This window comes from Oryctolagus cuniculus, chromosome 7 (assembly GCF_051225735.1).
Source record: "Oryctolagus cuniculus isolate XC-2025 breed Fujian yellow rabbit chromosome 7, ASM5122573v1, whole genome shotgun sequence".
NCBI classification, from domain to species: Eukaryota; Metazoa; Chordata; class Mammalia; order Lagomorpha; family Leporidae; genus Oryctolagus; species Oryctolagus cuniculus.
Genome location: NC_142873.1, coordinates 106159478 through 106184318, shown reverse-complemented (window position 1 = coordinate 106184318; position 24841 = coordinate 106159478). Strand labels below are relative to the sequence as shown.

The 24841-nt window shown below is 45.8% G+C and overlaps 1 protein-coding gene across 2 annotated transcripts in view; it reads right to left on the bottom strand.

The window, feature by feature from the left end:
* Positions 1–9781: 9781 nt before the first annotated feature.
* Positions 9782–24841, bottom strand: part of SLC35D1 (solute carrier family 35 member D1) — a 54052-nt gene continuing 38992 nt past the window's right edge. For both annotated transcript variants that reach the window (XM_051856391.3, XM_089337244.1), the window contains exon 12: positions 9782–14286. In XM_051856391.3, the coding sequence (XP_051712351.3) occupies positions 14178–14286 (109 nt within the window). In that variant the 3' untranslated portion in view covers positions 9782–14177. The remainder of the gene's footprint in view (positions 14287–24841) is intronic.

Here is a 24841-nt window from a genome sequence, read left to right as displayed (position 1 = left end):
GGAGCAACCGGGACTAGAACCTGGCACCCATATGGGATGCTGGCGCCACAGGTGGAGGACTAACCAAGTGAGCCACGGTATGGGCCCCCGAGGTGAGGCCTTTTTATGAGGAAAAAAAGAGATCTAGTTCCTGAGTTGGACATTATTTCTTCTAGAAACTGATAAGAAATCAAGAAGAGAATGGCATCAGAGTAGACTAATCTTCAGCTGTTTAAAATTCCTTACAGGAAAATCTAGGTTAAAGGAACAAACATTTCAAAAAGAGAGACGTTTCAGTTCTTAGCCTACCCTTTTCACCAACTGTGGCTTAATTGCGTGAACATAAGTAAGTTCTTGGTAGGAGCTAATAGTTGCATTCAGAATTCTGAGTATGTTCTTTTAGGTTTGTATTCTTTTAGGTTTTGTATTTTAGAAATGCTCTTATTTTCTTCTGAATGTATTTGTAAGTGATAGAAATTTGAGTGACTAGTACTGAGCTTTAAAACAGTTTGAATTAGCTTCATAAGCTGATCTGCTATGTGACCTCCTTGTTGCCTGCACTTTCTTCCACTGTTCAGTGAAGTTTCCATGTAAAAGACATTACAAATCACACTTGCGCTATGTCTACTAAAGTCGTAAGGTGTATAGTGGAGTTTGTGAACAGAGATGAGATACGATGGCCAGGAAGCGGTCTTCGTTTATGCCAGCATAAGACTTAGTTGGATTCATAGCCAAAAAGACTGGGCCCGGAACAAAGACAGGTGTTTTCTTACATACAGTTTTAGCTTCTTTGCCTTACATGGCTATGTGCATACATTTGATTGGAATTCTAATGTTATATGACGGCCACAGGAGTTGAAACCATACTGCACATGCATATATAGTTACTGCTGGTGGTTTTTTTCCTACACAATAACTGAGCTCTACCTCTAATGGGTTAACACGATTGCTCTGTAGTAGCAAGCAGAACCTGAAATGGTTACTTAGAAGCAGTTGAAGCATTTAATAGGTAAGCAGATAATGACCACATTTCATTATTTCTATGGAAAATGTCTTTTCTCTGACTTGGGGGAGGCCTGCACCACAATGACTAATGCTAGTACTGAGCCAAAGAGAATAAACCAGCCCACTTAAAATTGTGGCAGATGGAAGTTGTAATACTGTTAAGCACAAGATGATACCTATTTTGTGGAAGAGGTGTATTTTCATGTATCTGTGATTAGCAAAAATAATGGTCGTGTACCAAAAGTACTAATTATTTCTGAGTGGTGGAATTAACTGTGGTCAGGCCCCCTTGTTAACAAAATCTCTAAATAACACATCGTCACAGGCGCCACTTTGGGTTTTGCGTGGCTGGTCCACTCTGACAGCCTCCAGCTGTCCATATTTGTTTCTGTCCCTGTCACGCTCCCGGATTCAAGCACAGTGCCTCTTACAGAGAAAACATCTGCTCATTGAACATACTAGCCCTATTTTTAGTTTCCTAAAATGACTGTCTCGTCTGCTCTCAGGAGGGCAGGCCTTCTCTCTCCAGTGATTGCCTGCTCTGCTCGGCCTTTGGGGATCAATCCTGAGCTGCCCCCATTCTTTAATTGTATCCAGTAAGATAAAGGTGCACTTTGATCCAGGCGCTGCAGCAGTAACCCTAGCGTTGGCTTCAATTAAAAAATAAAGACTTCTACCTTTGTTTTTTCTTTTTGAGCTCTGCCTCTAGGAGTTTTGAAAACTTTCCTAGAGCGCTGCCTCTAGAGTTTTGAAAACCATTCCCAAATGGTTCCCTGATTAAATTGCGGGAAACGGCACCTCCATGGAGTGTGTAATCTTGTACCTAGACATTCTCCACTCCCTACATCCTGTTACGCGGTGGGAGGGCTGAGGAGAGAAGAAATATTTCATCAGAGCATGAATGTTGCCAGCCTTGGTCACCCACACTTCCACAGGGTGTCTGAATCTATATACTCTCATTGAGGAACAAGCCTCAAGCCTCCAGGGCCCAACCTTGCGTCTACTACTCTCCCAGGAACTCACACCATACTTCCATTTCAGCCGCGGGACAGCCTAAAACAGAACCCCCCTGTTCAAAATACTGAAGAGCTTTTCCCAGTCCCATTCATCCAAAGTCTTGCCATGTTTCAAAATTTCTCGTGATCTGGCCTCTATTGGTAAGCTTGTTGTAAACAAAATTACTAAAAACTGCCGATTTAGAAAATTAGGAAGACACCACTGTGCCAGCATCACAGATTATAAAATGAGATCACAATGGGAAAATCTGCTGGGGTACTAGATGAAGACCCGGTGACAGTGCAGGTCTACAATCCCCTAATCCAAAACCTTTGTGGCCAGAATTTGAAAGGAATACTTAAAAAATTATATATTTGAAAGGTAGAGTTACATATAGCGATTTCCCATCTGTTTCACTCCCCAAATGGCTATAATGGCCAGAGCTGGGCTAGGTGGAAGCCAAGAGCCTAGAATTCCACCCTGGTCTCCCCCATGGATGGTACATCCGCTGCTTTCCCAGGTGCATTAGCAGGGAGGTGGGTCTGAAGTGGAGCAGCAGGGACTCATACAGGAGGCCAGCGTTTCAGGTGGCAGCTTAGCCCACTGCACCACAGTGCCAGCCTGGAGAGGAATCTTTAAAAACACACACACATCTACAGCAAGGACTAGGACCCTACGGTTTCAAAAAAGCTGTAGTTGAAAAAAATGCATTCATAGTTGCACAAATCTTAGGTCAAAATTTGGTGCCAAATTAGCATCACACACAAGAAGAACTTCAGTTTTCAGGGACCTATGGATTTCAGAATTACAAACTTGTAGCAGCCTCTAAATTCTTGCTAGCACTTTTTTGGCAGTTTGTCCCAACTGCCTTTACGTTATGTAACTAGCAGAGAAGCAAGTCAACCAGCAGGTGCGTTTTGACACATAGAGCGACTACAGAACTATGCACACTTTGGGTCTTTTGTGGGGCCAACAGGAAGCCTGTACCCATGTCACTGGATGAGGAGAGCCTGCCAAAGCCCAGATGTGGTTCCCTTGGAGCCTCCCAGCCCTCTTATTTCACAAAAAGGAAAACCTAAGCCACAAAACAGATAAATGACTTGTCCAAGGCTCAGCAGCTCTAGCTGAGCTCGCTAGGGCCAGATCCCTTTGTCCTTTTTCTTCACAGCACTTAACAGTTGACATGGATTCGTGGCTAACCCAGCTCTTTCCTAGTAAGTCCTTGTGGCCAGGGAAGTGAGTGAGTATCAGCTACCCATCAGCCAACCTGTCTTTGTGGCTAGGCCGGTAGGTCTTCGACACAAGATGGCAGCTCCCTTTTGATTCACTTGGCTAGAAAGTTGAAGCATTGCTCAAAAGGAACATGTGCTAGTCACAGAGAAGGACCATGAGCCAGACACAAGAAACCTGCTGCAAATACTGCCTGCCATTGTAAGTGACTGCTGTTGCAGGCACTGCGCTCAGTGTGCAGTAAAAACCAATCTTCACATTTATGCTAATTCACAAATAAGGAAACGGAGCTGCCTTGAAAAGTTAAAGGTGTTGCTCTCTGCAATGATCTGGATGCTGTTTACCTGCTTCCCCAAGTCTGGTCTTTGTGTTGTAGTGTAGGAAACCCCTGTTGCTTGCAAACAGCCTATTCTCTTCGCTTGTCTCTCCCAAGTCTGAGTTCTGGAGACACGAAGTTCCCTCAAATTGGAAAAAAAGATGGAGGTAGTAGGCTCTGAAAATAGCAGAAATGCAAGCCCCTCTCTAACGAGATCTCAGAGGAACGGCTTACAAGGGGCGAGGAAGACAGGCTGGGCTCAACAGGCACGGGAACAGCACCATCACCAGGCCGAAGTCGGATCCGTGGCGGCGTCTGCTTTCAAGAGACTCCTTCGAGTCACTAGGGAGTTCAGCAGTGGCCATGAGGGACTAGAAGGTCCCTCTGTTCTCCAGGCACCAGGCAGTTCCTCTGGATCTTTTGTAATCTTAGGGAAGGACTGGGACTGGATTTCTCACTAAGTGGCAAGATAGGAACTCAGATCTTATTTGACTTAAAAGAATGAATTTACACTTCTTAACCCACTATGCCACAAACTGGTCCAATTTTACATTTCTTAACACTGAAGCATTATACTTTACTATTATTCTAAGGTGGGCCTTAGGGCAAATGTCTATTTTGTGTAAGGACTTGCTCAGGGCCCCACTGTTCTCCCCTGCTTCCTTACTTTCCTCTAAAGTAAGGACAGTAATAGGACTATTTTTTATTTTTTTTTAAAGATTTATTTATTTATTTGAAAGAGTTGCACAGAGAGAGGAGAGGCAGAGAGAGAGAGAGAGAGAGAGAGAGAGAGAGAGAGAGGTCTTCCATCCACTGGTTCACTCCCCAATTGGCCGCAACGGCCGGAGCTGCGCTGATCTGAAGCCAGGAGCCAGGAGCTTCTTCCAGGTCTCCCATGCGGGTGCAGGGGCCCAAGGACTTGAGCCATCTTCTACTGCTATCCCAGGCCACAGCAGAGAGCTGGATAGTAAGTGGAGCAGCTGGGACTCAAACTGGCGCCCATATGGGATGCTGGTGCTTCAGGCCAGGGCATTAACCCACTGTGCCATTGTGCAGGCCCCAGGACTAACTTTAAAGGATTGTTTAGGGGAGTAAAATGTGTCAGTATGTACAATACTAAGAAAAACACCTACCCAACACCTAGCCAAGGCTCAATAAATTTGTCTTTACTGTGTGGTAGAGAGGACACTTTGCAAACAGTATCTTTTTCTAACTGCAGACAGTTCTTGAGCACCTTTCAAATGCTCCTAGTGAATGGCCTAGCAGTTTTTATGCTGATTAAGAAGCCTGCGTCCCATACTGGAGTGGCTGGGCTCAGTGAACAGCAGCCTTGTATCTGCCACACTTCCCTCCAGTCTTGCCCTCCATGAGCCGCAGCTGATGATAATCCACATGGCCAATGGTCACGGTCCTGTGACCCTGTTCTAGGGCCAATCTGATTTAGGGTAGTTCCTCAACTTAGCCACACTGGTAGCCAGGGAGCCCATCTTGCTGGCAGATTTTTCCTTTTTGCTTCATTCTGCCGCCTTTGAGCAGGTGTGTAACCAAAAGGCCACCACTTGCCTGTGATGACACACGAATTTGCCAACCTGACATAACAGTACATGGTCCAAGTCCCCCAGCTGGTGTGATCATCCTAAAATGTGAACGAGGCCAGGTTTCTGCCTTGGCTGGTTCAAAAACTATTAATTGCCCACTCTGTGTCTAAAATTACTCATTCAACCATTTCTGAACTTAGAACGGGCTAAGCACTGTTCCAGTTGTCAAAGATACTGCAGGGGCCGGCGCTGTGGAGTAGCAGGTAAAGCTGCCGCCTGCAGTGCCGGCATTCCGTATGGGTGCCAGTTCGAGACCCGGCTGTTCCACTTCCAATCTGGCTCTCTGCTATGGCCTGGGAAAGCAGTAAAAGATGGCCCAAGTCCTCAGGCCCCTGCACCCGCATGGGAGACCTGGAGGAAGCTCCTGGCTTCAGATCAGCACAGCTCCAGCCATTGCGGCCAATTGTGGAGTGAATCAACAGATGGAAGACTCTCTCTTTGCCTCCCCTTCTCTCTCTGTGTAACTCTTTCAAGTAAATAAATAAATCTTAAAAAAAAAAAAAGATACTGCAGTGAACAAAACCCAAAATCTCTGCCTTCATAAAGCTTCAGTGTGATTAGAGACGCATGCTATAGACAGAAAGCACCATAGGAGAGGAACAGGGAACGAGGTGAGGACAGGCACCATTTCAGAGGGGCTGCTCAGGGAAAGTCCAGCGACGTGGGCATGCGCCATGTGGACAGACGGGGAGAAGTATTGGAGGCATGGAATACGGACGGTGGTCCCCTCCAGGATCTTCTCAGTCGAATCCCAGCTGTCCTCCAAGAAACAGTGCAAAAGGCGTATCTCCACCAAGACTCTCCCAGCATTCCCAGGTAGAACGAAACATTCCACCCCCTCCCCTTTTCAGAAACTGGTATTTATTTTCCACCATCTTTGTTTCCATTATTGCTTCAGCCACTGAAGAGCAGCACGAGACCACTCAGTGGCTGCTCCGACCCACTCAGAGGCCGAGCAGAGGGAGCTGGAGCCGGGTCTGCAGTGGGAACTGCTGAGCAGGTGCAGGGCGCCTGCACACCTCAGCCCCGCCCGCGGCTCAGGGTGAGCGGCGTGAACTCAGGAGCTGGGCGATCATTCCCCAGGACATTCCTCCTTGGCCACAGCTGCTTCAGCAGCAACCTGCTCTTCCCCTATCTCTTCCGGATCTCTCCTCTCATCCATTCTTACACGTCTCTCAATACACTTTGATGATCCTATCACTGTCCTCAAAAATATTCACTCAAAATAAATGACTAAATCGCCTGAGGGTACACAGACATAAGGCACTCCTGCAAAACCCCTCTACTGCCACCTTGTAACACACCGGATGTTGCTGGGAACGTATTCTCTTTGGAAAGAAAAGGGTGTTTGGATGAAAGTGCAGGTTTTGAAGTTCTCAGCTGAGGGACACAAATCCCTTAGCTTTGCTTAAGCTACCGTTTATGCGTCAGTAAAGGGCTGTAAGTACCAAACACGCAAAAGTTCATTTCAGGGCAAACCTACTTTACACACTATCCGCTTTTCCTTCTTAGCAAAGCGTTTCTCCCCCAATACCAGCTGTTGCCACAAGAGGGCGTCAGCAGCACAGCAGGAAAGGCACGGCTGTCTGCCGTGCAGATGCACCCAGCCTCCAACTCCACGCTTCAGCGCTCAACCCATGGTTCGTGAATTTTGAATGAAGAATGGCATCGGACAAGCAAGCACAGGTGATGAACGTGCCACCAAGCGTGTTAGAGACAGACTAAGAGAAACAAGAACCTCGCATTGCCCATGAGATGCCAAGGCATTTGGAGTCAGAGGTTTATATGTGGTTCCATCACTATGCAGGGCAATTGTACCCCCTTCAGCTTAATCTGTAAAACATGCTTGTGGCCTGATGCATGGATAACTGGAGAGAATGTCGCCAAGTCATGAGAACTGTAGGGAACAAGAACTGGGGGCACCCGGTAGCTGCCAACCTGCTATGAGGAGGCAAAGGCACCAGCTCCACATCCTGCTCCATTTAGTGACACCTTGTTCCCAAAGCAGACAACCCTCCGCTGCGAGGAAGCCACGTGAGATAGCCCAGCAAAGAGCACGCACCGAGCCTGGTGTGGTGGCACAGCGGGTTAAGCTGCTGCATGCAGCACCAGCATCCCATTTAGGGGCCAGTTCAAGTCCCAGCTGCTCTGTTTGCCATTCAGCTTTCTGTATGCAGGAACTTCAAAAAGTTCATGGAAAGTACTATTCGGAAAGAACCATGCACGGACTCCAAGGTTTGCAACAAAACAAACTCTTTTTTTTTTTTTAATTCCAGTTTTCAATGAATTTTTGAAGTCTCTTTGTATACAAAAATTAGCCCAGGTTGAGCCGGCTCTGTGGCATAGTAGGTTAAGTCTCAGCCTGCAGTACCAGCATCCCATATGGGTGCAGATTTGTGTTCCAGCTGCTTCACTTCTGTTCCAGCTCCCTGCTGATGGCCTGGGAAAGCAGTGGAAGAGGTCCCAAGTGCTCAGGCCCCTGCACCCATGTGGGAGACCCAGAACAAGCTCTTGGCTCCTGGCTTCAGATTGGCCCAGCTCCAGCCATTGAGGCCATATGGGGAGTGAACCAGCAGATGTAAGACTTCTCTCTCTCTCTGCAGTGTCGGCATCCTATATGGGCACCAGTTCGAGTCCCAGCTGCTCCACTTACTATCCAGCTCTCTGCTATGGCCTGGGAAAGCAGCAGAAGATGGTCCAAGTCCTTGGGCCCCTGCACCTGCATGCAAGACCCAGAAGAAGCTCCTGGCTCCTGGCTTCGGATCGGCACAGCTCCGGCCATTGCGGCCAACTGGGGAGTGAGCCAGTAGATGGAAGACTTCTCTCTCTGCCTCTCCTTATCTCTCTGTGTAACTCTGACATTCAAGTAAATAAATAAATCTTTAAAATAAATATTTTTTTAAAAATTAGCTCAAAATGCATATATGAGCTACATAGAAGATTAAAATTACAAAACTCTTGGAAGAACCCAGGAAAATTCCATGACAGTGGATTTAGATATATCGCCAAAAGCACAGGCAACAATTGTAAAAGTGGATAAATTGTGTTACCTCAACATTTAAAGCCTCTATGCATCATGTTATCATCCACCTTTGTAAAGACAGCCTACAGAATAAGAAAATATTTGCAAACAATATAAATGTTAAAATACAGATTATATAAATAACTCTTGGGCAGGCACTGTGGTGCAGCGGGTTAAAGCCCTGGCCTGAAGCGCCAGCATCCAATATGGGCACCAGTTCGAGTTCTGGCTGCTCCTCTTCTGATCCGGCTCTCTGCTATGGCCTGGGAAAGCAGAAGATGGCCCAAGTCCTTGGGCCCCTGCACCCACGTGGGAGACCCGGAAGAAGCTCCTGGCTCCTGGCTTCAGAGAGATGCAGCTCCAGCCATTGCGGCCATCTGGGGAGTGAACCAGCGGATGCAAGACCTCTCTCTCTGTCTCTACCTCTCTCTGTAACTCTTTCAAATAAAAAAAAAAAATCTTAAAAAAAAAAAAAACTCCTACAATTCAACAACAAAAACCAATCATTTTAAAAAAATGGGCAAGGAGTTAAACAGATATTTCTCCAAAAATATATATATATATGTCCAACACATATGAAAAGATGTTCCACATCCCTTGTCATTAGGGAAATACAGATGAAAACTATACTGGGGTTATATCACGTCTCACTCACTAGTACAGCTACCATCTAAAAAGCGGAAAACAAGCATTGGTGAGGGTGCAGAGGAGTCGGGGGCAGAGCTGGCGAGAACGGCTCAGTTACAGTGGGAAACCACGCGATGGTTCCTCAGTTAGCAGTACAGTCACTGAAATCTCACTTCCGGGCACATTCCGAACAGAACTGAAAGCAGGACCTCAAAGAGATCTGTGCGCCCATGGGGACAGCAGCGTTGTTCTCGACAGCCGAGAGGTGCAAGCAACCCGAGTATCTATCAGTAGCTGAACGGAAAAACACAATGTGGTGTCTATGGACAATGAAATCATCACTCAGCTGTAAATGGAAAGCAAACTGTGACACACAACACATGCCACACAGATGAACCTAAAGGACATGATGGTGAGCCGGGCACGTCTATCTGACAGCACCGTGAGACTGCACTGGTAGGAGGGACCTGCAGTAGTAAAGTCATGTAAATGGAAAGACTGGTGGTTTCAAGGGACTTAAGGGAGGGGAAAACGAGTTTTTTTGAATGGTATGGAGTTTCTGTTCTGCAAGATGAGAAATTTTTGGAGATCATTTGTACATGTGGATATACTTAACACTGTTGAATTTACACAATGGTTAAGGCAGTAAATTTTATTTAAAAAAAATTCATGTCTTAATGTGCTTCTCTGACTTGCCTCTCCGAGTCTGCCTATGCCAAATGCCTCTCCGTGCTGAGCATATTTGACTTTGGGTTACTGCCTAGTAAAATCATTCGGAGACTAAGAAGCCTGAATATGCAGATGACACATGCTGAAAGCAGAAAGGTTAGTATTCTTTCCTTCCAGTCCACCACAAGTGTGTACTACTTGTGCAAAACTTTCATATGGAAAGCAACTTTTCTCTCTTACTGGTCTCCATCACATACCAGAGCGCCATCCTCACACACAGGCCGACTGCTGGCTCTTGAGTAGTCTGTGTGTGCCCATAGGAAGGAATCTTAATACATGTTTTCAGGAAAAAGTATTTATTTAACACTTACAAAAATATTTAGGCACATAATTTCTTGTTTATGTCACCCAATTTACATATCTCAATCCTCAGTACCTTTTAAAAACACTAGAATGGTCATTTGGTAAATAGAATCTATATTGAAAAAATATTGAGAGAGACTACCATTTGTAGACAAAAATCAGTTGATCATCTGCATGAGAAAGAAAACATTTGTGAACAAATAATCTCTAAAAATATTTTTGTGAGACAATAAATCTAACCAGTAGATTTCTCTTTAAAAAGTTATCTTCAAAATAAAGCTTAAAAAACAAAACACTGTAGAATATCTCCTTATATCACAACGTGGCACCCAAACAGTAAGTCCTAGAAGACAGGTGGAACACCAGAGCTCACATCTCCGACAGCTGAGACCAGCCTGGAACAGGCAGCACAAGTCAAGAGCAGTCAATTCAGAGAGGGCAAAGGGCTGTGTGGCTGGCTGTGCAGGAGCTACCGAAGATGACACACAGGGAAAGCCAACTGAGCTCCCATTCGGAAACCTAAGTACTTTGCAGAAAACAGTTTTCCTCACTTGAAATTTACCATCACAGCGTGAAAGCAATTTCATTCTTTCTTTAAAAACAGGTACAGTCAATCACCCACATCACAACACAGCCACAATTTTGCCTGGAAAGGTATTGAATAAACAAGAGAGAAGGCCCACTGTCACCTTCAAGCATCTGGACGCAGCGTGTCCAGGCCACCTCCTTCAGGAAGTGACACACACGTCCCAGGCCTCAGCCTCTTAGAAGAAACGGACAGCCTTGTTTTGCCTGGAGTCTCACCACGCAATAGTGCTGGTAGCCACGTCTGCTGAGTGTCTACTACGTACTGGGCATTGTGCTAAGTTATCTCATTTGTTCCATTTCCTCCTCAGGGAGGGAAAAATACATTACGGACTTGTTCCCTGGAGGAGGCAGGATCACAGGGTTCCTGGGAAGTCAGGATTTGAGCTGCCGAGGAGGAGGCTCAGGCACTTCTCGCAATCTGAAGAGCCGCCTCGCTCATCTCAGAGCCACATAAACAGTGAGTAAGCCTGAAGACCTGCGCTCGCTCTGTGGGTGAGGCACCCCGAGAAGCAGTGACCCCGAGGACGCTGCAGCAGCTCTGGCTACAGCTCACCCTGCCTCTGGCTCAGTTCTCCCCCGCAGGGCTCGGGCCACCAGCCCTGGCTAGAGAATTAGCCGCTCCTCGAGCATAAGAATGATGCCAATTCAGCTGTTTCCCCCAAGCACAGCAAAACGCCTGGCATGCGTCCAACAGCTGCTTGTCAAGTCTTTGCCCGCCGAATGAGGCCGTAACAAGGAAAGTAGAGGCAGGCCCAAAGCCCTCGGTACCATGCCAAGCCGATCCCATGTGAAACCGCCATTCTTTCCATGAGCACTGTGCCTCAGCTTCCCCGACCAAAACCGTCCACAGCTGCCTGAAACAACAGGCCTGCCGAAAACAAGCAGGTGTGCTGCAGGCTGAACCCTCGGAATGACTGACTCAGAGTAACAGCCACGTGGGGCAATGGAAACTCATGAGACATTGCTGGCTATTTGTAGTCAGGCCAGCTAGGGTTTTTCTAATCCTTCCTGCATTGCCAAAAGCATTTTGGCTAAGGAAGACTTCACTTTCACTAATTCAAGGAAGAGGAGTCGATAGTCACAGAATCTGGCTTTCAGAATTCCCACCACGGCTCATCTGTCTCATGGGCAAGGATTTAACCTGCTTCTTTTTCCCCCAACAGAGAAATAGGTCAAAGAATTTTTTTCCAGGTAAGATACCAAACTTGGGGCAAAATGTAGACATTCTGGGGGGTATCAGAATACCCGGTACCTCTCCAGTATATTACACAGGCCTGCACATAACTGAAAACATCAACTCCAAAACCAGTGGCCAGTCTGTTTTATCTCCATCTTACCCAGGCTGCACTCTCTTATTTCGAGACGTTGGTGGCAGCTGAAGGAGGCATCCAGGAATCGGAACAGGGACAGGGAAGAAGCTCCCCGTTGCTGCACGGCTTGGTTCGGCCAGCAGGGGCAGCCCAGCAAGGTCCCTGAGGTATAGAAGCCTGTCACCTACATTTAGTGAAGTTGTATTTCTCGGGATTTTCCCAAGTAAACCTGGAGCCGTGGCAGGTCTTCAAGGGAACCTGACCCCTAAGAAGCAGTTCAGCCCCCGGTCAGGTTCTAGGCCAACACCTCCTAAACAGTAAGAAATTCCTCAATAAAAATCACTGCCAGTGTCAAAGTTCTCTGCTTCACATATGTGACAGAAGGATCCAGATGGCCAAAATTAGCTCTCACCAGGCACTTCCAGTGCACCTCGGCAAAAACCAGGCCATGGCAGGCAACACGCACAGCCAGAAATGCCGATCAGCTGAGGTCGGCCTGGAAGTCAGATGAACTCTCCGAGACAGAGGATGACCTGTCTGTCACTCACTCGGATTTGCAAAGTTTCCTGACCCCCTAAGAGGGGAAGGGCAGTTAATCAAATGACAGCCTGGTTCAAGGGCAAGCACACGGATTTTGGTTTTTGATAAGTCAGTTTTCTCTGAGGCTTGTTTTCTTACAGGTAAAAGACGGGCAACAGGATCCATGACACAAGATTCTATCCTATTCTCAAGTCAGATGATGCTTTAAAAAAAAAAAAAAAAGTGGGCCTATGGCTCTCACACGGAACTTGGAACTTCAGAGTTGACTGCAGGGCTCACACTAGGAACAAAGCACCACTGGCCAGGCTTTCACAGCGACAAACCAAAACCAGGGAGACAGGAATGACCTCAATATAACTTTTGAAATAGAAAAAAAAATCCTTTTTGTTTCTTTCTGAGATACCAAAGTACCAACTGTTCAGGTCAGCTGAGCCCACTGGATTCCAAAACCAGTAAAACAGAAGCTAGCCTGCACACCAGCCTACAGGTACCCAGCCTCGGACATACTGACCGCACAATGGGCCTGGGCAAAGACGCTCAGCACCAAGTCACAGACTGTGCACGATTCACGACCCCTGCCTCCAAAGAGGCAACTCAGGCTGCCTTCCCAGAACACAGAACTGGTCTGAAGAGAAGCTGACAAGCTCATGAAGTGAGCCCAGGGGCGCGGGATGCAGGCGGGCGTGTCCAAAGGAGAGAGGTGTGCTCCTCGCTGAGAAGGAGGGGAGGGACGGCAGCTGTAACACTCACGTGGCCACAGAAAGGCCAACCCTAACAGCCTTCCTCCTCAAACCCTAGGCTCTGAAACATGGGACATCGCCATGCTAAACTGTAACGGGGCTGAAACAGCAGCCACGGAACCCAGATGGACGGTGGCATGCGGAAACAGATGGCGGTCACCTTGCCTGTCCTCCATTTTCTCTGAGAAGAAGGGGGTCAGTGGTGGGCTGCCCTGGTTTACAAAACGCAGCTCCTCGCCTGCGCTCACCTCGCTCCTGGGATGGGGAGGCCCGCTGCTGCAGACGAGCTGGGGCAGGGGCTTCCAGGCCCAGGTACATGTCTGCAGTTTCTGCGAGCTGAAACAACCCGCTTCTAGTCACAAGGTCTCCTGGATGGACTGACAGAGCCAAGTTCTTTATCCTACCGGCAGTCACTATGGCAGCAGTAACAGCGTTCGGCCACCTCCCAAGACGTCCCTGTATCCCTGGCACTTAGCACAATGCCCAGCACAAACGTGACACATTGTAGTTGGATTAGCGAGTTTGGTCGGTCAAAAACTGAGTGAAAGACCTACTCCTGTCCCTTCATGATCCCAATCCACACAACAAAGAGGGAACACATACTTTCCAGGAATGGACTCTGCTCGTCCCCTGAGTTTTCAGGGAAGCCCATACCCTTCAGAGCCCCACCTATTTTTTTCAGTGCCAAAGTTGTGTTCTATGGCAGCCACAGTGATGATATCATGAAGACAACGTAACCGTAGGAAATAAAACTCAAAGCAGAGAAATTCCAAAAATCTGGCTGCACTTCCAGCAGAAGAAAGGCTGTGTCTCCAGGCTCAGCGACAAGTTGAATGACGAGGCTCCAGCTGGAGCACATGAAAATATGCAGCTCTCAGGGACCCCTGGATATCAAACTAGGAAATAAAATATTTGCAAAACACTGATGTTTCATTGTCGGCATAGAAGAAAAATAAATTAAAAAGCCCAGGATATTTTCCCGTCTAATATAAATTAATTCAAACAACATATTTAAAATAGAGTCAATTATAAGTTTCTCTCATAAAAATTTAAAAGGCAGCAATCAATCTTCAGATTGTACAAGTGCAAAGGAATGGTATTTTCTCCATGATCAAGACACCTCCGTTTCTGCGTAGGAACTGCCAGTGTCTGCTGGCCCAATCTCGGGCCTACGGAGCTGCAGTAATCCTCTGGTCACACGGCTCCCTTCCCCTTAGTGTCCAGCTTGCTGCTTGCCTCCGACTGCTTGCTCAGCTGCTCCTCAGTGAATGTGATGTAGGAATACACCAGGCTCCCAGCAATGCTACAAAGCAGAAAAGCACCATCAGAGAGGGAGGACGGTAGCATCTTAGGAGGAACACTCTACAAAGTGTTAACCCCAAAACTCATAAATAGCAAATTCATTAGATAAAGGGTCCAAGGTCCCACAGCAGGGGATTATACAAGTTCTTGCAATGGGATTAATAGGCATCCTTAAAAATAATACCAAATGAAAACAGCTAATGACATCTTTAGTGAGAAAAACCTCACACACTATTAAGCACTGTCTAATCCCATTTGATTAAACAGACATGAGTACGTACACAAGTCTGAAGCAGAACAGACAGAAGTCTAGAAGGAACACACCAAGAATATTAACCGCGGTTACATGTGAATGGGGAGATGACTTCTTTTATCTGGTGATTTTTTTTTGTATTTTTGGAATTTTTAAAAGTAAGCAGTCAAGACTCAAGATAAAAGTTATTTAAACTAAGAATGGAAAACACTGCAACTAGTGAGTGAACACGCAGACCCTGGGAGAGTCCCAGAGCTGGCTGGTCTGTGGGGAACAGCTCAGCATCTGAGCCTTGCGCACTGGACAGCTGGTCTCCAGTCTCCCACACTTCCCATCACACCTGTCACCATGAAGGATCATCTTCGGGGACAGTGATTATTCTGTTTGTTCTTTGCAGGGATCTTAAACCCACCTGGGATCCACAGACTCCTGCCCCAATCACTGTGCTGAAAGTGAACTGGAGGAGCCACCAGAGCTGACAGGCATGGCCCGGCCTGGCCAGCCTTGCTTTTCTGGGAGACCTCTTCCCAGGACCCAGTCAGCTGGATGCCTGGGCTGCGCTCTGCTTTTGGATGTTCGTGCCCTGGGTTTGGCCCTCATCTTCTGCCTACTTGACTCATCAACTTGCTGCTTAAGTGAAATTTGTTCTGTTTTCTTCTGGGCTTTGACAGTCCAACCCCAGAGCAGCTCCTGCTCCCACTGTGAAGGAAGAGAGAGCTGGTACTGGCTCTGGACTGCACATGCCTATAAATTATTACCCCTTCTCTAAGACCCTGGTCAACCCTAACTATCTAACTTTCCTCCAACCTCCAGGTTCTTCCTCGTCCTATCTGAACCCCACAGCCCTTAATAATCAAACAGAGACCACTTAGTCAAGTCTGGTATGTGTCAGGCACGTTCCATGTTTCCTGCCACTGCAATATTCCTGTAAGGTCACTACTCCTGCAAGATGCCTACTTTACAGACGAGGAAACTGAGTCCCAGAGCCATAACTTGTTCAGGATCACAAAGCTTCCTAATAAAACACAGGTCAGTCTTTCACCACGGCAATGGCTGTATCCCTTATGGGCCCTACTCCATCTGATACTTCCATCAGTTGGCCTTATTCTGTCCCCAGGAGGCTGCAGATTCCCCGAGTCCCTGTTCTAACTCCACAGGGTCTCTTGCACAGGGACCGGCACTTTGGAGCACCACAGTAATTGGCGAGCTGACCGTCCCTTAGGAGCCCACTCAACAAAGGGCCGTCGGGAGCCAGTCCTGACACACTGGTGTTCACTGGGCTTCATCCTTCCTTAATCTGGCAGGTTTTTTCCACTTGGTCTTTTTGGAGTTTGACAGACTCTCCTGGAAATTTCTGGTGCCTCCAGCCTATGACTTCCCTGGCAGTTGGGCTGGGCCCCAGGAGACGTCTTCCTGAAACCTGCCCAACCGAAGCTAAAAATTCTGGGAAGTTCCAGTGTATCCTCAATTGCCCTTAGCCCCCTAACCCCACCCTGCCTCCAGAACAGCAGCACGGCTGCCACTGCTTTCTTTCGCCTGCTCCTTCTCTAGTGCCCCCCTCCCACAACAATCTAAAGTATCACAACGTCCTCTTCTTCCTGTCCACACAGCCTTTGCTGGTCACAGGGAAGTACAAGATACAAGGTGACAAAGGAGGAACTAGCACTGTGGCGCAGTGGCTTAAGTGCCTCTCGGAACGCCAGCATCCCATATCAGAGCGCTGGTCCTAGTCCCAGCTGCTCTGCTCTAACCCAGCTCCCTGCTAATGTGCCTGGGAAGGCAGCAGAAGATGGCCCAAGTGCTTGGGCCTCTGCCAACCATGTGGGAGACCTGGATCAAGTTCCTGGCTCCTGGCTTCTGCCTGACCCAGCTCCAACCCTTGAGGGCATTTGGGAAAGAACCAGTGAATGGAAGATCTCTTTTCTCTCTCTCTCTCTCTCTCTCTCTCTCTCTCTCTCTCTCTCTCTCTGTTTCTCACACTATATCACTCTCTCTTTCAAATAAATAAAGTAAATCTTTAAGAAAAATGACAAGGAATACCCTGGAATTTATTCCAGGCTTAGTTTTTCAGATGAACCTAGACCCCACAATGCTACTATAGTCAGTGCGACAACAACAAAAATGGCCCCTTGTTAGGGATGGTTCAAACCCTAAATAGACTACTAACTCTGAAATCCTAAGGAAATTAAGTAATCTCTCTGAGATTCCAGTTCTGTACTAAATGACATAAGTAAACTACCATGTATCCAGGCTTGTCTGAGATTAAGTGAAATCCCATGCCAAAGGACCTGGCCCCACATCTGGAACACAGCAGGCAGTCAGTGAATACTCATCCCCCTCTACCACCTTCCTCGTCAGCCCTGACAGTCACACAGCACAGGGCAGAGGCACTGTTAACCAAAGGCAGGGCACTATACTAACAAGGGTCTTAGTGTGTCTGGTTGCCAAAGCAAAATTCCCTAACCCAGGGGGCTTATAAACAACGGAAATGTATTTTGTACAGTTCTATAGTCTGGGGAGTCTAAGATTAAAGTAGATGTGGTGTCTGGGGAGGACCCTCTTCGTTCATGGACAGGGACTTTGCACCGAGCCCTCTCATTGAGGAAGGGCTGAGGGAGCTCTCTGGGATCCCTTTCACGAGGACACTAATCCCACTCACGAGGGCTCCAGCCCCACGAGCCAATCACCTCCCAATGCCATCACCCAAGGGGCTGGGATTTCAACAAAGGAGCTTGGGGGGACACAAACATTCAAACCCAACAAAGGGGAATTAACACAGCACAAAACACACAGGGAGAATGTTGCCACATAGGTACTCAAAGAACCACAGCAAAAACAAAACACAGGGAGGGGAGTCCCATTATATTCTCAGAATTATATCTATGAACCACATGAAATCTGTTCTTATATTAATGAAAAAATACATAAAATCAATTATAGAACAGAAAAACAGAGACTATTGGTAGTCTGTTCAACTGTCATGAACGTCAACTCTTAGCAACAATAAAAGATTTTTTGGAGGGCAGAGCAAGAGAGTGGCTAGTAAGACCTTCTGCTGACACCAATTTGGGCAACTATTCACGCACCAGTCTACAAGAGCTAGAGACCATTGTGCCTGGTCTTGGTGGAGAAGCACTGAAGAAGGCAGAAAGCAAGGAGCTGGTCATGTCAACCTTCCTCCACCTCCAAGCAGCACAGTGTGGAGAGAGATGCTTCCCACTTGGGGAGGGACAAGGGATTAAGTCCAGGATGTAGTACCAGGCCTAGAAAGATGAAACCAAGTGATGGACACAGCCCCAGGGCTTCAGGGTGCAGATCAGTATCCAGGGGGCAAAGATTCCAATCAGTTTCCATGGCCACTCTATACCCACTGCCTGAAACATTGTGTGATGTGTGCAGGGCACCCAGCAAATACTTGTTTAGGATTAAATACATCCTCCTAGCTAGATTATACATTCTCTCAAGAAGGAAATGTGTATAGAGTTTGGCTATGCACTAAGCAGTTACTTCCTTCAGTTGATTCTCACCCTGCCTGCAAAGGGAGATCAGAAAAGAAAAATAAACCACTAATCATGCAGGAGGCAAGCAAAGAGACTCGAAATGTTTAGAACAAGAAGTCACTTTCATCTCTTATCCCATAAACTCTCCCATGACTAACAGGATGCTGACAAGAAGGAGAAGACCAAGATCAGAACCTCAGCTCTGCTTCTGAACTATGGTAGCTTTGTGACCAAGTTATATCACTTCTCTGAGCCTCAATTTATTATGAAGTGAAATGAGCAATGACTTAACAAAATGACACAGCAAAAGATGGCCATCAGGGAGCCAGCACTGTGGCCTACCAGGTTAAACTGCCGAATGCAGCGCAGCATCTCATGTGAGCACTGGCTAACTCCTGGCTGCTCCACTTCCAATCTAGCTCCATGCTAATGCCTGGGAAAGCAGCAGAAGATGGCCAAATACTTGAGCCCCTGTCACCCATATGGGAGACAAACAGACTTTTAAGCTCCTGGATTTGGCCTGGCCTGGCCCTGGCTGGTATAGTCATTTGGGAAGTGAATCAGAGGATGGAGATCTCTTATCTGTCTGTCCGTTTCTTTCTAACTCTGCCTTTCAAATAAATAAATAAATTAATAAATTAAAAAAAAAAAAAAGATGGTCATCAGATATAAGGTGTTCAACAAATATTGTTGCCTTCCCAGATATCTATCATTTATGTCATCTCTATACTAAGGTTACGTGTTGGTTGGTTGGTGCACATACTTTTAAAAATAGAAGAACTTTAAGTCATAGAAGTCTGGCCAGGATGTGAAACATTCAATCTGCCAGTAGTTTTAGAAGTTTTCTCAACAATTAGAAAAAAAAAAAAAAAAGACTCCCTGATATTGCTGCGATATCTTTGGAACTCAAAGCCCTTGACAGGGATATGATTTGCTTTATTAATGGATAGGAGTCAGCCAATGCTGAGATCAGAATTCTGGTAAGATAGCCATGTACATATGATGAGGGGTTTAAGTACACGTTCCCCACTTATCCTTTTGTTCAGTGTTATCTTTTTAAAAGAAGTTTTCTTAAATGATTAGGAACAGTTTTCTTCTTTACCGGTATCTTTGACACTTTAAACTACCTATATATTTCCATCATTTTCTCCCTTTCCTCCGTGCTCTTTATCTTAAAAAAAAAAAACAAAAAAAACTAAGCATGGGTGGAGGATTCCCATTACAACTAGAAGGAGAACACATTTTATGTGTTTTCCACACTTGGAAAAGGTTCCTTCAAATTGCTAATTCTCCCTAAAAATAGCCTCACACCTACTGACCACATGACACATTTCCCACTGGACTTCCAGGCTGAATCACAGAAGGTTAGTGGTAGAATTAGAATATACAACTCTAGTTCAGACCCCACGTTTTATATACTTAGATGAGAAAACGGAGCTTATGAAAAGTGAATTATGGTTTGCTAGTGGCACCATCAGAAACAACACTAGTTTTGCTGTATTTCGGAGTAGTTCTCTCTGGTCATGAATTATGATAAAATTCAGGGGCTAGCTGGTCTCCCTACAACCTTCTCAAAAGTACAAGTTTTTCTGATGAGATCTCAGATACAGAACTCTACAAATGAGCCTGGAAGATGTTACATCAAGAGCGACTAACTGATAACACAAAAGATGTCTTTCTTTCTCTCCAAATGAGACAGCCACCAAGTGATGGCAAAGCCGAAGCCTTCACTTCAGGAGAAGGCTGGAACCAGAAGAGTCCCACGAGAATCAAATTATTCCAGGGAGCAGCAGTCTGGAGCTAGGAAGTAGCATACACTTCCAGGGAACAGGCAAAGTTGCTCCAAAAATGAAGGAGTCATGGGTCCAGGTGCTGGGCAGAGGTAGCTAGACCAAACTCTTCAGAAGCCAGCTCTATCAACCTCACAGTCTGAGCTGCACCATGTCCCAGTCCAGAGACTGTGCAGACCCTGGTCTGGTCACACAGACTATAGTAAAATGGTTTATGTTATACAAAAGGATCTTAGCTTAAGAGCTTTTAATGAGGGGTTGGCGCTGTAGTGCAGCGGACTGAGCCACCATCTGCAGTGCTGGCATCCCATGAGGGCACAGGTTCAAATCTGAGCCACTCTGCTTCCAATTCAGCTCCCTGCTGGTGTGCCCAGGAAAGCAGTGAAATATGGTTCAAGTGGTTGGGTGCCTGCATCCACGTGGGCTACCAGGAGAAGTCTCCTGGCTCCTGGCTTCGGTTGACCCAGCCTTGGCTGTTGTGGCCATTTGGGGAGTGAACCAGGGGATGGAGGACCTTTCTGTCTCTCTCCCCACCCTTTAACTCTAACTTTCAACTAAATACATAAATCTTTTATTTAAAAAAAGGGTTTGTAATCAATGTGGTGACGTAATTATGAAGGAACATGAAAATGAAATTTACTCATTCATCTATTCATCATTCACTAACCAGTTCTGAGGTTTAGAATGAAGAACGAGAAGACAAAATGGCTGGGTAACGCAGGGAATGCGTCTTAGCTTCTCTGTGAAATGGAACAGTCACAGAATCTGCCTCACAGAACTATATGAAGCATGGAGCATTTATGATAGTGCCTTGCACAAAGTAAGCATGAAAAATATAGGATAGTATTCTTATTTTTGAATGCCTATTATGGACCTGGCATGGATTTATGGGCACAAATATAAATAAAACAAGTGATTTCTGTCCTCTATATATAGCTGAGAATCTAAAGTGACAATAAACACATGTATGATTTACTAGGCTACGTTACACTTGTTCAGTTGTTTACTTAAGGGGAACACATTAATGGGTGAGAACTTGGGCTTCAAGTCCAGCCCACCAGGTTTATAATACTTGCTAGCTGGGTAGCATCAGCAGATCTATGAAAGGAAATCACCAAGTTTTTCTGGAGCAGAATGCCTGGCATATAGAAACAGGCTCGATACACACCTTTGGAATGCATTCAAGTTACTCAGCCTCCCTAACTCTCACACTTACAAAATGGTGACTACAAAAAACTGCAAAAGAATAGTACTAGAAATCAGGCAATTCAATGGAAAAAGGACCATATGTTCAACAAAAGGTAATGGAACAAATGACTATCTTATAACACATATAAAAGAACCTTGATTCATACTTCACACTACATACAAAAATTAATCCAAAACAGGTTATATATATAACTATAAAATAATATCTAGAAGAAAACATAACAAAAAAATCAGTATGACCTTGTGCTAGGCAAAGGTTTCTCAGATAATTGGGCTTTATCAAATTTAAAAATTGTAACACAAATTGTAGTGCAGTGGTTAAGACTCTGCTTGTGACCCACTGCCCATCTTAGAATGTTGGCTACTCTGCTTCTGATCCACCTTCCTGAAAATGTGTCTCAGAAGCGGAAGACAATGCCTCAAGTACTTGAGTCTCTGCCACCCATAAAGGAGACCCAGATAGAGTTCCTAGCTCCTGGTTTTGACCTGGCTCAGTTCCAGCTGTTGCAGCCACTGGGGAGTAAACCAGGAAACTTGGAAGGTCTCTCTCCCCTTTTTGTCACTTTGCCTTTCAAATTAAAAAAAAATTTTTTTTTGAAAGGCAGAGTGGACAGTGAGAGAGAGAGACAGAGAGAAAGGTCTTCCTTTGCCATTGGTTCACCCTCCAATGGCTGCCGTGCTGGCACGCTGCGGCCAGCGCACCACGCTGATCCGAAGCCAGGAGCCAGGTGCTTCTCCTGGTCTCCCATGGGGTGCAGGGCCCAAGCACCTGGGCCATCCTCCACTGCACTCCCTGGCCACAGCAGAGAGATGGCCTGGAAGAGGGGCAACCGGGACAGAATCCGGCACCCCAACCGGGACTAGAACCCCGTGTGCAGGCACTGCAAGGCGGAGGATTAGCCTATTGAGCCACGGCGCCGGCCAAAAAAATTCTTTTAGATATTTATTTGAAAGGCAGAATGACAGAAAGAGAGAGGATCTTCCAGTCTGTTGGTTCACTCCCCAATGGCCATAATGACCAGGGCTGGGCCAGACCAAAGCCAGAAGCCAGGAGCCCCATCCGGGTTTCCGGAATGGATGCAGGGGCCTAAAGACTTGGGCCATCTTCTGCTGCTTTCCCAGCTGCATTAGCAGAGATTTGGATCAGAAGCAGAGAAGCTGGGACTCAAACCAGCACCCATATGGGATGCTGGCATTGCAGGCGGTAGCTTATTCAGTTATACCACAATACCAGCCCCCGAAAATTTTTCTCTTCAAAAGAGACTGTTAAGAGAACGAAAAAACCGGCTGGCGCCGCAGCTCACTAGGCTAATCCTCCTCCTTGCGGCGCTGGCACACCGGGTTCTAGTCCTGGTCGGGGCGCCGGATTCTGTCCCGGTTGCCCCTCTTCCAGGCCAGCTCTCTGCTGTGGCCAGGGAATGCAGTGGAGGATGGCCCAAGTGTTTGGGCCCTGCACCCCATGGGAGACCAGGAGAAGCACCTGGCTCCTGCCGTCGGATCAGCCCGGTGTGCCGGCCGCGGCCACTGGAGGGTGAACCAACGGCAAAGGAAGACCTTTCTCTCTGTCTCTCTCACTGTCCACTCTGCCTGTCAAAAAAAAAAAAAAAAAAAAGCCACAAACTGGGAAACAGTATTTCCAAATTACATATCTGATAAGGACTTGTATCCACAATATATATAGAACTCTAAGAACTTAGCTAAAAAATTTTTTTTAAAGTGGGGAAAATATTTAAATAGCCATCCTACCTGAATATACACAGATAGCAAATACACAGGCACATGAAAAGATGCTCAATATCATTAACCATTAAGTACTCAATTAAAAATATAATGAAATACCACTACAGGTCTAGAAAAATGGTTACAATTAAGAAAACTGACAATGCCATGGGTCAAGATGTAGGGAAACTGAAATTCTCACATGTTGCTGGCAGTTATGTAAAATGGTCCTGACAATTTGGAAAACAATTTTTTATGATATCAAACATACGCTTAGCATATCAACACTAAACACAGTGACCCAAGTGAAACTAAATCTTAGGTTCACCCACTAGCATCTAAGCAAATGTTTATGGCTAATACACAATAGCTAAAAACTAAAAAAAAAAAAAAAAAATATTTCAAATGGTAAAAGGACAAACTGTGATACATCTATATAACAGACTACTACTCAGCAATAAAAATGTAAAAACTGATACATGCAACATCAGATTGAAAGTCAAGTGCAGTATGCTGAGTGAAAAAGCTAGCCTCAAAAGCCACATGACATTCTGGAGAGTATAGAGACAGAACACAGATCTTCGCCAGGGAAGTGGAAACAGTTCAATCCAGAGACTACGGAGAGGTTTGAGGTGTGTAACAGAATTACTTTGTGATGGCAGTGGTGGCTACGTTAACTGTATGCATTTGCAAAACGCACAGAACTCTACTTTTGAAAGGATGATTTTTTACTGTACTTAACCATATATTATTTTTCTTCAGTGGAGTAAAAAGAAAAGAATCACAGACAAAGATGAGTGCCAGAAATTCTAAGTGTAGCAGGCACAGCTGAGAGGCCGATGACGTCAGCATCAGGAAAGGCAACATTACTCAGGCCTCGCCCCAGGCCAGGGCCCGGAGCGTGATGGGCGCTCAGGAGCATGCTCGGTCTGAGCTCCTGTTTGTTCTCCACCTTCTCTGTTGCTTTTTTTGGCTTGGCTGAGCACTCTGGAATCAGCTACTGGAAAGAAGGCCTTTAGGGGAGCTGGAGAAAGACAAGCTCTGAATAGATCTGTGATGGGAAAAAAACCTCCATAAAGCACAAAGTTGGGTAGAGCTCGAGAGGCAGGCTCTTGTTTCCTGCACTTGAACCCTACCAGAGAGAGGACTTTCGGAACTTTTCTTAAAACAACAAAAAAATGAGGCAGAGAGTTAGATGTGTCTACATTTAATTGGAGTTCAGTTAGAGATGTCCTTCAAAGCACAGTTTACCAGAAATTGACCGACATCATTTTCAAGCAAAGAGAAATCTAGTCAGTAGCTCATGAATCTGTTATTTGCATTAAAAAATAAAAAAGTGACCGAGAGTGGGGTTGTGGAATGCCTACCTCTGATTCTGCTTTCTGTCTAGTGGAAGAAAATCAAAAGAACTATCAACAATAAAATCATATTCTTCATCTTACAGAGAAAAGTAGGAAAGAAATGAGACATATCTCTTCTAGTTAAAAGCTAAAAAGTACACTGTAATGAAAACAATACCTGAATAAAGATACCATGATTCGAACTCCAAACTCTGCAAATAGTCTGAACGCTAACTGGATGACTAAAGCATTTCACTTATTCTATATTTGTAATAAAACAGGAATTTAAAAGGAGATATGATATGCAAAATCATTACAATAAAATATGAAAACAATAAGAAATTACTAAAAATATGAAAGCAGAGAATGACACAAAAAGAAGTTCTAGAAGAATTTTAAAGATGCTCGTTTTGACATGTTACTTTAACATTTGTTGTCATATTCCAACATATTCAGGCTCCTAGAAAGTTGTTTTATTTTCTAAATAGCCTGCAAATATACAAGGAACTCAAACAACTCAATAGCAAAAACAAGATGAAACAAAAAAAGCCACAGTCCAATTGAAAGATGCGCAATAAATCGATTGTTATTTTATCTGAGAAGCACTCCCCCCCCCCGCCCCGCCGCCACACACACACACACACACACGCACACAGCTTTGCTCCACTGGTTTACTCCCTAATCTCCAACAACAGCCCCAAGCTGGGAACAAAGCTGGAGCAGGGAACCCAGTCCAAGTCTCCAA